General features: G+C 43.3%; 1 protein-coding gene across 6 annotated transcripts in view; it reads left to right on the forward strand.

Moving 5' to 3' along the window:
- Window positions 1-13,916, forward strand: part of UBAC2 (UBA domain containing 2) — a 698,660-nt gene that overhangs the window by 363,665 nt on the left and 321,079 nt on the right. For 4 of the 6 annotated variants that reach the window (XM_085622247.1, XM_085622244.1, XM_085622246.1 and 1 more), the window contains exon 6: window positions 5,172-5,219. The exons of the other annotated variants lie outside the window; for them this stretch is intronic. In XM_085622247.1, the coding sequence (XP_085478373.1) occupies window positions 5,172-5,219 (48 nt within the window). The remainder of the gene's footprint in view (window positions 1-5,171; window positions 5,220-13,916) is intronic. 6 annotated transcript variants of the gene reach the window in all.

Raw genomic sequence — 13,916 nt, forward strand, 5'->3', positions numbered from 1 at the left:
GCTTACAAAATAATGTGGTCATTTCTGGTGAATCTTCAGTCAGTTCTTTTAAACCTGTTACAGTTGCTCAGATGCTTACTGTAGTTAAAGATATAAATGCCTCTAGAGCCACTGGCCCAAATGGGGTCCGTATAACTGTTTATAAGGCTAATGGCCTACTCTTGGCTTCTGCCTTTCATGGCTTGTTTTAATATTGTATTGTGAACGATCAACTTCCAGATACCTTATATGCGAGTTCTATTGTCCCACTACTTACGAAGGGTGATAGACGAATGCATCCAATTACCAAGCCATTGTTTTGTTGGACAGCGGGAGCTATTTATGCAAAGGGCCTACTACAGTATTTAGAAACTTGGGGAGTGAATAATAACCTGCTACAGCTTGAGAAAGTAGGGTTTCTATCCTTCTGCCCAACAGTTAATGTTTTTGATATTGTGTGAAAAAAGTGTAGTAGCAAAACTTCGGAAATAGCAAACTACGTTTGTGGATTCCTCCAGTGCTTTTGACAGCTTCTATATTATGGAGCGAATTGTACATCTGACTTCTCATTTAGGGCCATAGGAAAGCTATATTCAGATAACTGGATCAGAAATGTTTTAGGTACAAGTAATGAACTTACAGATTAAGTGCCTATACCCATTACCCACAAACAGGTCTATGTTTTAGCTCCCTTCATTTTTTATTTATACTTAGTCGACTTCCTTTGTTTTTTAAAAAAGGTCTAATGTTTTCCTCCAAAGGTAAGCAGAGTACTTTTGTATATTTTCATGGATGCTGATGATTTGGTTTTATTAGGTCTTACTTTGATTAAGGTGAAATGTTGGTAAATTGCTCTAGCTATAATGCTTCAGATCATAGTCTAGATTAGAAGTAAATAAACGTAAATGTAATGATCATTGGAGCAAGAGGTTTACGTCTTCCTTGCCCATGAACTATAACAAATACCAACAAGTAGTTAAGGGTTATCAATATTTAGTAGTAATAATGATCAATAACACATCATGGTCCGTTCAGGTAAAATGCCAACTGGCAAAAGAAGTTCCTGTTCAGTATGATCTTTTTCAATTATTTTAAGGCCTAAGCAAAAGGGCTGTAGCATCTCATTTGAAAGTTTATGCTGCTAAAGGTCTCCCCTTACACTTTAGCTGTATCTCAGAATTGAAAATAAATTAATATCATCTTCAGAAACTATTTTTGTGCTTGAAAAGAAACTTTAGCAGTAGAGGCCATATGCATGGAATTAGGTTTCCCGAGAATACAGTATAGAGGTACGCCCAGCTAATAACTTATTTTTATTATCTGAGTCAGATGCCTGGGGACGTTTTAAAAGGGTCAAGTGAAAAGAATTATGTGAAGATGTTGAGCTATATTTTACCTTCTCATAACATCAGAATTTGTCTTTAGAATTACTCAGACTGACAAAGAGTGAGTCATTGGGCCAAGTTAGTAAATTAACAAAGATACCATGTTTGAAGTCTGTTATAAAAGAAAGGAGATGTGAGAATGATTTTCAGCATGTTTCTTATAGCAAACGCGTGGTCTATAGTTGTCAATTTGCTTGAGTCTAGTTTTATATGCAAACAAAGTTTGACCCTGAAGTAAAGTAAGTATTTGGTTAAAGGTTGATAACGGTGTCAAACAGGTGGGTCGTTTTCCCATAGTGCACTACAAAATGTAAAGAATGCACTTTGCTTCTGTCTAAGGTTGTTAAATCTTTAAACTAAATTATTGACTCCAATTTTGTATCCTGAAATATTTGTTGAGTTTTCGGCACATTCAAACTGTTTTGTTGACTCAGTAAATGTTTGTTATCTCATATTTAAACATTTCAAATCCTGTTTGTATTTATTTTAACTGTTAGAGTGTATTGATTACTGCTTGCTAAGGAATATTTCTATGGAAAGTTTACCAAATAAATTAAATTGAATGATTTTAGTTTGGGGCGGATGGTCAAACTGGTAGGGAATTACAATGTAGTGTAGCTGGGAGTATATGGAGTAACTGGGTAATCCAGAGGATGCTATTGAGTAGCAGGAGTAACAGGGTGGCAACTTTGGAATGGAGTAGGGCATATGTGACATCTTGGCAAGGCTACTGAGATTTCATAAAGAAGAAAGCCATGGAAAGGAGGCTTGCTTTGTAGTCTAACTGACTGTGTACAGATGTGATCAGTGCTTATTGTTTAGGGTGAACGGTACAGGCAATTTGCAGCCAGATAGCTTAAGTATGAGAAATTCTAAGGACTAAAAACAGCCGTGCGTGAGCATTCAGCCACCTATAATTTTGTTTTATCCCTTCTTGCCTGTCCTCCACTATTCTCTACTACAAACGAGCTTAAGGTTTTGGTGGGTTCACAAATAGGCAAATGATTCAGTCAGTCAGTCAGAAAAACTTTATTTCCGTCTTTTGCGACCATACAAGTATACAAAATAGACAACCTACAATTCATTAGAATAAGAGAATAAAAAGGTAAAATGACATCCAGCCCTGAAATTCAATACTGTCCCAAATCCAAATCCAATAAGCTCAATAAAGTGCATGTGCAAAATGTATACTGTGCAGAAGGCAATAGCTAATTGAGCAGCGTTCGAAATCTTATGATTACTCATACATTGGTAATTGGGTTAAAATTGTATTGTAAACCACAAATAAATAAAAAAATTATACATTTATTAAAAAATAAAAACTAATTTCATCTTTAGGTTAAATCAATAAAACAAAATTTGGAGCCCTAGAGAAATTAGGGGAAATATGCTGCTTACGGCTGAGCTAACGATTTTACAAAGGTCCAGCGCCTACGCCACATTGAAATCAAAAATCGTGTAACAGCAAAAACAATGGGCTTGCGAGTGTCAAACTTCAGAACTCTAAATACCTCTGCACAGTGTACAGATCCTAGGTTCCTACAGGTTTGGAGAAGCCAGTGCTTCCTTGCCGGTTTATAGCCAGGACAAAAAAAAACCACGAAGCTCAGACTCTTCCTCCCAATTACAAGCTGGGCACTCACGCAGAGCAGAGTTTGACCATTTACATGTAAAGACACAGAGAGGCAAGGTGTCCAGTCGAAACTGGACATAAAGTTTCCTTGCAAAAAATGGCTGGACGTCATCCAAGAAGGGTTCTATTCTATAGTCATCTTTCAGGAGCAAGAATTGGAGCGCCAACTGGCCTGTGGATGAACACCCCTGTACAGCGGCTAACTTGCTCAGTCGATAGCTTTTACCACTTCTATGCGTGAAATTATGGAGCATGCTTCCTCTGTGTTGCTCCACGGTGTTGGTTTTCCCACCCTATTGCATTCTTCCTTTATATGTGCAAACCAGGGGATTTTTGCAGCTTCAGGGAAACTCAATATCTCTTTTAATTCTGCTCTATAAGTTGCCAGTTCCGGGGTCACCCATAATCTGCACAGAAATGTTAGGAGTCTGAGGCCTAACTCCTCTCCGATAGGTGTAATTCCTAAGTCCAACCGCAAGGGAATGAGAGGAATACTAGAGGGGAGGCCCAAGATCTGCGTTATAAAATTATTTTCTACTGTGCTCACAGCTCCAGATCAGGAATGCCCCCAAAGTTCCACCCCATACATTGCTGCAGCCCTGGCCTGCACCTTATAGATCTCTACTATTGGCCCAGCGGGTTTGGAGGATGAGTTTCTCAGTAATTTTGCAATTCCTCCAGTGGTATGGGCTAGCCTGAGCTTGTCTTTGGCAATTTATGGGCCCCACTCCATATTTTCCGTCAGGGTAACCCCTAAATATTCAAACACCGACACCCTTTCCAGCACAATACCCTCCAGACTGGGGTTAGGATGGGTTGTCTAAGTGGGATTGAAGACCATAAACTCGGTCTTCAGAGTATTAATCTCTAACCCCCTGTTGTTGCAGAAAGTGGCAAAGCTGTCTAGAACCCTCTGAATGCCCATCGGAGATTTTGACAGTAGATGGGTGTCATCTGCAAACATCACTGCAGGCACCCTGGTACCTGTTAATTTTGGGGCATCATTATCCTTAACCTCCATAAATTGGGAAGCCAATGCTTTGACAAAGAGGCAAAACAGGGTAGGGGCAAGAACACACCGCTGCCTTACTCCACTGTCAACCTGAAATCAGGGGGTCAGGTCACCTCCTTTCCTGCACCTTACCTGGGCAAAATTACCTTCATGCAATCTCATAAGTATGTTCAGAAGGTAGGGGGGAATCCCCATATCTCTAAGGAACCCCCCCCCCCCCCCCCCACAGCTTTATTCTGGGCACCAAATCAAAGGCCTTCTTCGGGTCTACGAAGATCAAATAGAGGCTGCCACCCTCCATTCTCACCATTTTCCAAAACATAAGTTGAAGTGTAAATATTTGGTCAATGGTGGAGATGTTCTTCCTGAATCCCAAATGATTCATTTTTTGGCATTCAAACTGAAATATGTATACATAGTCTCTAAAGAAATATATTATGCATTTCTAAAAGGAAAATGTATATGTAAAATGTTCAATTATAATTGTATACTAAATGGAAACAATAATGGTCCACCTACCATGTATGCCAATAAAAAATATATTGTGAGGGTGCTGTTAATAATCTCTTTGCAATCAACTGATTTTTTTTCTAATGTCCACCTTTATAGTACATTTTCAGGTTGAGAATGCAAATAGAATGTATGTGGGAGAAAGGGAAACGGTTTCTCCACTGCAACAAATGTTTTCTATCACAGAAACAAATAAAAGATAAATCATACTCATGCACATTTACAGTTGCAAAACGAGCATTATTAGTTTTAATGCTTGTGAGTGCTTCTGAAAATCTCCAATTCGCTTTGGAGTTCCGGGCTTACCGCAAGATTGTGTGTGAGGTCTACCCATGTTGTAAGATTGCCTGAAATGTGAGGAGCAATTCTATGGGGTAAACTCCAACCTTTAACGCTGGCCTTATGTAAATCGAATTAAATACGAGTATAATTCATTCTTTCTGGAATACTAGCATGTCTTACTAAATGAGATGTATCTGGTCAAGGAAATGGAATGTTTGGGGACACTGAAAGCGAACGCTAATCCAGAATATGTAGTGTCCGAGTTTGTTTCCCTCACTGAAATTCTGTCAAAATTACTGCTGTTGACTCAAATCAAAGTAGCAATAACTATTAAACCAGTCTCTCTCTCGCTCTCTCTGTTTTTTCCAAGCTTTTAACGTCTAGTCCATCCATGTGCATCATAGCTGTGAGTGGCCTGGTGAGTGCTTACAATTTTCAAATTGTGTATTTTTAATTACTTCAAAAGGTAACTGTATTTGTAGTAGTTAGTTTGTGCTCTGTTGGACTTCATTCACTTCGTTGATGTATATAATGGGTTAAACTCCGGTAAAACTGTAATACAATGTGTCCACTCTGTGAAGACTGCTCAAATTGTTTGAGAAAAATAGTGTTTGTGTCCAAGTTATGTTTTTGGTAATATGTATAATTTGCTTGTGAGTTTAAGGGGGTAAAGAGTGCTATTATTGTTGACTTTAAGACGAGCCAAGCTTAGTTTTCCCATTTTGCTCTCCAGCTGAAAAGCCAAACACACATGCTTGCCATTTGCTGGAAGTTTTGAGTTCGAATTGTTTTATTATAAATGTCAGCAGATTCATATGGAACTAAAACATAACAATCAAAACTTACACATTCTGCAAAATGGATATTTCATATTCTGCATTACTGTACATTGAGCTGTTACCCATAGAGGATGCTCTGTGACATTCATAACAATAATGTGACAAGGAAGTATTTTTGACACACTACCTTTCTTGCTAGAGATGAGTACGTGACCGGTAACGAGGAGCTTCTTGTATTGCTATTCAAGGTTTTTATGAACTTTTATTAACTTGTCATAGGCTATAACATTACGTTTTTAAAAAGCCAGCTGATGCTACGTAGTTGGAGAGCAACGCCTTTAGGACCTGTCAGCTTTTCCAGTGGTCAACATCCAAGATACTGTGCAGCATGACTTAAGGAAAGAAAATATTTAAAACAAAAAGCCAGTATGATGTGGTAGTCATTTATGTTGGTAGGGGCACGCAACATGTATGTGCACACACAAAATGAGGCAAGCAATTTTGTTTTTAATGCAGCACACTGGCGGCGAGCAATACGAAGGGTCGTATTTGGGGTGAACAACATGTTGGAATTGGGTAAGCAATAAAACAGGGTGGGGGAAGCAAAACGGCGGGGTGGGATGGAAGGAACATAGCAAGGATGAGAAGCAACTCAGAGGGAATTTGAGTAGAAGCAAAAGTCAAGAGAAAGAGGGCTCAGGTGGTGGGAAGCAACACAAAGGGCAGGGGTGTGGAAGAGAAGCATCAGTCAAAGAGCTCAATATAGGGCAGTTGGGTAGAAAAACACACATGCGAGCAAGCAACGGGGCAGTACAGAAGTGGGGAGATGAAGAAGCAACTGGTGAGAGAGAATGGGAAGGGAAGCTACACAGAGGACGGGGGGGTGAAGAAGAACCAATGGGTGAGTGCAATTTAGGAAAGGGCAATCATGCAAGGAAGTGAGATGGAAAATACATCCACTCTCATGCAGTGCTTACACAAAAATAATAAAGTAGTTTCCTAATAGCGAGCATGAGAATCAGGCAGACACATTGTAAAGAGGCGATGCTTGATGGGAGGGACAAACACAAGATTGACAAAAAAGCCATCAAATAGGAAGCAGGAAAATGAGTGACAGTTAAACCAACCAATGTTAAGCAGTAGAAAACGAAGGGAAGAGGAAGAAATAAAGGGAGATATGAAAAAGAAACAAGAGAGAAGAAAAATAAAAAGCAGACAAGCAAACAGTAAAGAGGAAATGAAGAAAACAAGCCAGAGAGTTATTCCTGAGTGATGCCTAAGATGAAAATGCAATTTTGAAAATTGTAGAAGTTTCAGGGGAGGTGGAGTAAGTTGTTCCTGCGATGCATCACCTTAAAATAGTATTATGGCTTGCCGCATCAGAAGTATTTAGTAAGTCACATTATGTTTTGCAATATTAAAGTAGGTTTAGAAGTTATAGGTAAGGATTGTCTTTGCCCCATAGATGGCTCCTTTTGACAGTTTTGAAATGGGAGTGGCTGCCCGCCTTCAGAGATCGTGAATGCATGTATTTCCATACTTCGACAACTGGATGCCCAAGGCAGACTAGTCGCAATCAGTTGTAAACCACTTCTGGACAACGGACCAACTCTTGGCTTCTTTGGGATTTACCATCAACAAATATAGGTCCCAACTGAGCCCCACAAAAAGGATTCTCTTCATTGGGGGCTATCTCGGATATGGTGGCGTTCAAAGTCTACTCGCCACTGCAGTGATTCTGGGACATTTAGAATATGACCCCAATGATTCAGGGTCTATAGTGGGTCTCAGTGAGGAATAATGGAAGGCTACTTGGACTCCTAGCCTCATGCATCCTCCTCATCCTGAACACCAGCTGGCATATGTGGGCACTGTAGGGCCACAAATGGCATCTAGTGTTCGGCATGAGGATTCATAATGGTAAAGCCCAAAGAAGTCAGGAGTTGGTCGTTGTTCGAGGGACCCTGACTGACTGCGACAAGCTAGCCTTGAGCAGCCAGTCATTAATGGTCTTGGTTGGGGTCGCGCTGGGACGCCCCGTTGCTGGGGCAGCCATGCGCGTTACAAATCGGACTAATAATAATAATAATAATAATAAAGTATCGAAACACATATATTCTGCCTCTCCTACTACATTTACATCACACAGGAGATGGCTCAGGATCTGCATTGGTGGCTGACGAGCACCAACCTGACCTGAAACCGACCTTTCTCCTTTCCTCATCCAGCTCTCATTATTGTGACAGATGCTTCAATGTTGAGTTGAGGGGAATCTACTGCGAGAGGTGGAGATCAGAGACTTCTGGTCTCCAATAGAGATCCAGCTTTATATGCATCTTCTGGAGCTCCAGGCAAACATCAGGCTTTGGACTCCTTACTCCCATGCATCAAAAGGAGGCTAGTGCAGGTCATCAAGGGCAACTTGGCCGCCATGTAGTACTGCAGCAAGCTGGGCAGAGTGTGGTGCTGGAATCTGTACCAACAGGCCCTACATCTCAAGAGTGGCTGGCCCAGCAGAATATCTATCTGATTAGCCACCTAATCACTTTATCCCTGAATGCCAGGGCAGAAGAGCTGAGCAGGCATTGACTGATGGACCTCAAGTGGCATTTCCTTCCTGAAGTGGTGCAGGGCATCTTCCACCGATGAGGAATACCCTGGCTAGATCTTTTTTCCATTATCAGGGATATACACTAGTCCAAATGTTTTGCGGGCTGGAGTTTCTTCCACCGCATGCACTAGGAGACACTTCATCTGAAAGGGGCACCGGACTTCTCTATGCATTTCCATCGATACCTGTCCTGTCTTGAGTTTGATGGAAAATAAGGGCAAACAGGGCCAAATCATCTTGACTTCTCCAGGCTGTACTAGGAGAGTATGGTACCCACAGCATCTGAGCCTAAGCATTTACCTGCTGATCTGCCTACCACTTTGGACCTCTTGTCTAAGCAACAGGGCAAGGTCCTGCACCTGAGCCTCTGCAATCTTCACTTCCATGCTTGAGTTTGGGCGGTGGAAGTTGAATGTATTCAGTATACCAACTGAGGTAGTGAATGTCATCCATACGGCCCGATAGACTTAAGCGAAGGACATGTATGCTTGGAAAAATAATTGTTGTCTGGTGTGGTGATCAATATACCCTGTAGGCCAAGCTTTCAGATGTGTTAATATTCCTTCTTACATTGACCCAGCAAGTACTTGCAGTGAGCACAAGAAAAGTTTATTTATGTATTCTTTCAGCCTTTTTATGTATATCTGCTCTATTCAAGTTGCCAGCTCTGCTGCTTTTATTAAAGTTTCTGAGTCAAATGTTTCCCAGGTGCGCCAGTTCTGGTTAATCTGCCAGAAGGCGACGTGTGCATCAGTGCACACATTCACAAAGCACTACTGCATTGGCAGCAAGGTCCGACAGGAGGGCCATTTTCCTAGCTCAGTCCTGCAAGACTTTCCATTCAAGTCCACTTCTAACAACCGCCACCTTTGGAAGCAACTGCTGTTGTATCTGTTCTAAATTTAAGGAATCTTCAGTTTGAGGTGTCCATCAGAGTCACAAGTAACTTGCCCTCAGTAACACTCATTCTGGTGGATACTCTGTCTAACACTATAGATCAGCACACCATAGGCGACACTTTGTTTGAAATACTCAAGAGTCTGAGTGTGCATAAGTAGAAAGATTGACAAACTTTTATGCGGCTCCACTTCATCACTTCTGTGGAGGTACAGAGTCGCTGCCCAGCCATGTGGTACCATCTATTGATGCACTGCAGCATTGGTGACAAAATTCTCTGAAACCAGTCTGTTCCCTGGGACTAATTTGAAGGTGAGGAATCTATGGTTTGATAGAGTATCCACCAGAAAGAGCATTATCGAGGGTAAGCAACCTGTTCATTTAGTGTACATGCACCAGTGGGCTTCAGAATAGCAGATGTTGTCGTCCATTCATTGTTAAAGATGTTGCCTATTAATCTTGACATAAATAAACGATGCAGCCTCTCCCCTTGCTCAGAGGTGATATGACATTGCGTATTACTTTGCAACACAGGGTAAGAAAGAGATTAGTTTCTGTTTGGAACGATTGTGTAGGTCTACGGTAGACCATGCTCCTTGGCCCATTTGGGGTCGTTGGTGATGCAAGCCCTTGAGATGTAAATTTTGTTGATAAAGAGTAACAGCAGATTATTACAAATATCAATTGAGGGCTGGCACATTGGAGGTTGATTCATGAAACAACATCTTATATATGTGGATCAGTTCTTTGGCCAAGTGTGATAATTCATATTAATGCGAGATTGAACATGGTGGCTTGGAAATCCACGATAAGCACACTTTTCATGAACTGGGTGAAGGTTGGAATCAAATGTAAGTCAGCAGAGATAGGGGCTTTAGAGATGTGTGCACACCTACAAGGGAGCTTTTTTCCTTTGCACAGGAATGGAGTCATGAGCTCGAAACCTCCAAGAGAAATTATACAAAGGTAACCATGATAGAAGTTCAATGTTATATTTCCAATTAGATGTAAATATATTGTTTAAAAAAGTCTACAATTAATATTAGCAGAACCCATAGTCCTATAATAGTTGTACTTGGTAAAAACTGAAATGGCACCACACAACTCTTTTTTTTTTTTTACTAGTCGCCCCCAAAAGCCCTGACTATTTTTTTTGCTGTTTTATATAGGAAAACGTGGCTCAAAACCGTCGGAGCACTTTAAAATCAAGGGTCAGAGTTACCAGAGTAATACCATAAAGACAACCATACAAATATATATAGGATCATTTGTAGTAAGCACTTATTTTTACAAATTACCTTGTGGAAGGTAATGCAAAAGGGACAGTGAGTAACTGAGAGAAGGTATCATGAACAGATACCTGTAAATTCAAAATATAATGTATACCCTCTTATATGAGACCTAAAAGCTAGTGGGTTGGCTTAAGAGCGGAAGAGAAAAGAACCAATGCGTGAGACTAAAGATACATGTGCACTCCAGACAGTCAGTTTAGGTTATAGGAGATATGAATGCACCCAGAAAAGGTGGTAGGTACGGTAAAAAAGAGCAGAAGAAAGGAGTAACAAGGTTAAAGGCTTTAGGTGAGTAGGGAGTAGTCATGCAAAAAGAGTTATGGGTGGAAGGTGGAGATCAAGTAAGCAAATACATAGAGCCAGATCAGAAAGGCCTTCGGAAGTCCTTTTTGAACATTGCCAAAGAATAAGTGATAAGTTCTGAATCCTGGTGACATTGCCTACAAAGGATTGAGACTTGTTTTTTTTAAAGATGAGATCAAATCAAAAGAGAATCTGTACCAGTTAGAGACCGTTGGCTTTGATACAGTTTCAACTTCTTAGTAGATGATGCAGGCCTTCTGGTAAATCGATATAGGTCCAGCGTGCGCTTTAGAACCATCTGTATGAAGGGCGTGATTTAGTTAAACTTTTTGCTTCCAGTGCAAAAACAAATTGATGCATACAGCACTGCTTTCAGATGTATGAGATGCAATATTGGCAAGTCAGCGAAAAGGGACATACCGAAAGCATTGAATGATGGTCTTGAGGTCTTGTTCTGGTATGAACGGCCAAACCTTCTGCTATAGTCACATTTGGGTGCATACGGTCTTAGCCTTAGCATTGATTCAATATTGGAGTTTTTTCTCTACTGTCAAGAATAAGGCCTAGTGATTTTTGTGCAGTATACAATAATAGGATTGCTATTGAGGATGTTGCAGAAGTCAGTGTAGAACTGCACTGCAGTAGAAGAATGCTTCCTTAAAATAAGAACAACTCAGTTTTCATGTGTTGAGCTTTTGGTGGTTGGATGTAATCCACTCTTGAACAATTTGGGGGCCTTGGAAAATGTGTGAAATATCATTAGGTTAGAATATTAAGAAAAATCTGTGTACCATCAGCGTATTAGTTACATAGGTCCCTTAGTTCTTGAGTAAGAATGGTAGGGGTCTCTGTAACGATGAGAGGACTGTGGCCAGAATGCTTCCTTCTTGTATTCCTTGTGGCAACTTTCCAGGGGGTATACGCCCTGAAGAATGTCCGTGCAGCCTTCATGGGGCAATAAGGACAGAAACATGTTGGCAATAGGGTCCTAGGACCATATTATCCCTGGATACCCACTTCTTTTGTTTTTACTATCAGTGCCAGACCCAAGAATAAGGGATACTGGGGTCTGACACCGATTTTTAATCTTTAATCCCCTGGCCAAATATCATCTCAGTAAGTGCTCCCTGAAATATTGGTTGAGCCCACCCTGACTTTTAGGCGTCGGGGTGTCCCGATGATGAAGCATGACACCACTAGGGTGTGTGAGGGAATATAATAACAAAAGGACTTGCTTCCTTCCCCACACTTAGGTGGTGTTATATACAAATTGGATCATAAATTCAAAGCTGTTCTGAACAGGGGCCCCCAAAATATGTTTGGCCCAGGGCCCCCAAAATCCTTAAGAAGTCCCTGGTCTGGGTGGGTTTGTTGGTCCGTAGTTACAATACTGAGCAGTAAGGGCCTTCCCCGCAGCGTCCGCGCGGACGGAGATCTGGACTGCACGGTGCTTCGGCGCTGATCGTTTTGCCTGCTTGTCTTTGGGCCGCCCGCGGGGGCGAGGGGTGTTGCCCGCTCTGGGACTTCTTTGCAGGGGGCCCGGGTACTTGGGCTCTCGGGGGTGCTATCATGGGCAGGACGGATAGGTCCTCTAAGGCCCCCGCCACCCAGACCAAAATGGACTGCTTCACCACCTCGGAAGCGGGTGCTTCTGGGGGGGCGGCGGAGCAGGAGCCGCCACCCTCAGCTGAGTTGTCAACCATCCTGCAAGCTATCCACGCTTCGCAAGCTTCGGTGGAGGGAAAGATCGCTGAGGCGCGTGTGGACATAACCCTTATCCGGCAGGACCTTTGTAACGCCAACGCCCGGATCAAAGAAGCCGAGTCTCGTATCTCCATTTGTTGAGGATGACGTCCAGCAACTCAAGGGGCAGGTCGCTCGTCTTCACTCCCAAGCTCAGGAGTTGCACCGCTGGGCAGAGGATGCGGAGAACAGGTCCCGGCACATAACAACCTTCGCCTGGTGGGGTTTCCGGAGGGGGCGGAGCAGGGCCGCCTGGTGCACTTCATCGAGAAATGGTTCAGATCGTGGGTTCCCCAAGGTTCGCTCTCCCCCTGGTTTGTGATTGAGCGGGCCCATTGTTCCCTGGCCCGAGGCCTCCCCCGGGTGGGGCCCCCTGGCCTATCATAATGCGGGTCCTGAACTTCAAAGATCGGGACGCCATCCTGTCAGAAGCCCGCAAACAGGGGAAAGTCCTGTACGAGAACCGCACCATTATGATATTCGCGAGGTACAGGGTCAGAGTCGCTCTTTTGATGATGTGAAACACAAGCTGAGGGCACTCAATATCCAATATCGTCTACTCTTCCCGGCGCGCCTGCGAGTGGTGTTCGACAACAAGACCTTTTTCTTTGATAATCCAACGGAAGCCTGGACCTGGACGACGGAGGAACGCCCGCGGCGCACTGATGATCGGGCCCTGCGACAGGATGGGGCCGGGGGTGATTTGGCCCGCCCCTTGCCCCCCAATCCTCAGCTACAGCGAAGCCGCTCCCACAGGCGCCGTGGGCGGAGGCGGACGAGTTTGGGCTCCTCGCCCAGCCGCTCCCCTCCGCCGACTTTGCTTTCCGACGCTCCATCGGACCACCTGGCTCCTGGGGCCACTTCGCCCTGTCCATCCCGGCAGGTCCCCCCAGATACAGACCTCTCCTGTAGCCCAATGCTCCTGAAAGACCCTGTTTGAACTTGTCTCTGCCTGCTGGGCCTGTCTCCGCAGCCGGAGGACACATTTAGTTTAACCTGATTTTCTTTCTTTCTGATGGTTTGCTCAAGCACATCCTGAAACGAGGAGGGGTCCTCCAAGCGTCCCGCTTACCTAGCGTTTTGGTTTGGGTGTTCACTCCTAGGTTTGTTGTTAGGCGACAGATGCTTCTGTTCCTGAAGTGTAGGGAGGGGGGGTGGGGGTAGGGGGGCGGGATCATTGTCCCGACGTTTCTTCTTAGTTTTGTGTTTTCATACGTTTCCTAGTTTGTGTTCATTAGCACCCATGCATCACCTTGCCTTCCACCTGACGCAACCGACAGACCAGATCTCCTGCTTCCGGCCTGTAGCTCCAGTGGCACTTCACATACCGCGTTCGACATGTCATTAGTAAATGCCCCCCTGCGTATCATGTCTTGGAACGTCAATGGGCTCCTGGACTGCCTTAAACGCACGGCCGTCCTTAAGTACGCGCAGCGCATAGGGGTGGACATTTTATTCCTCCAGGAAACCCACCTGTTGGGTAATCATTG

This window comes from Triturus cristatus, chromosome 8, assembly GCF_964204655.1.
Source record: "Triturus cristatus chromosome 8, aTriCri1.1, whole genome shotgun sequence".
NCBI lineage: Eukaryota > Metazoa > Chordata > Amphibia > Caudata > Salamandridae > Triturus > Triturus cristatus.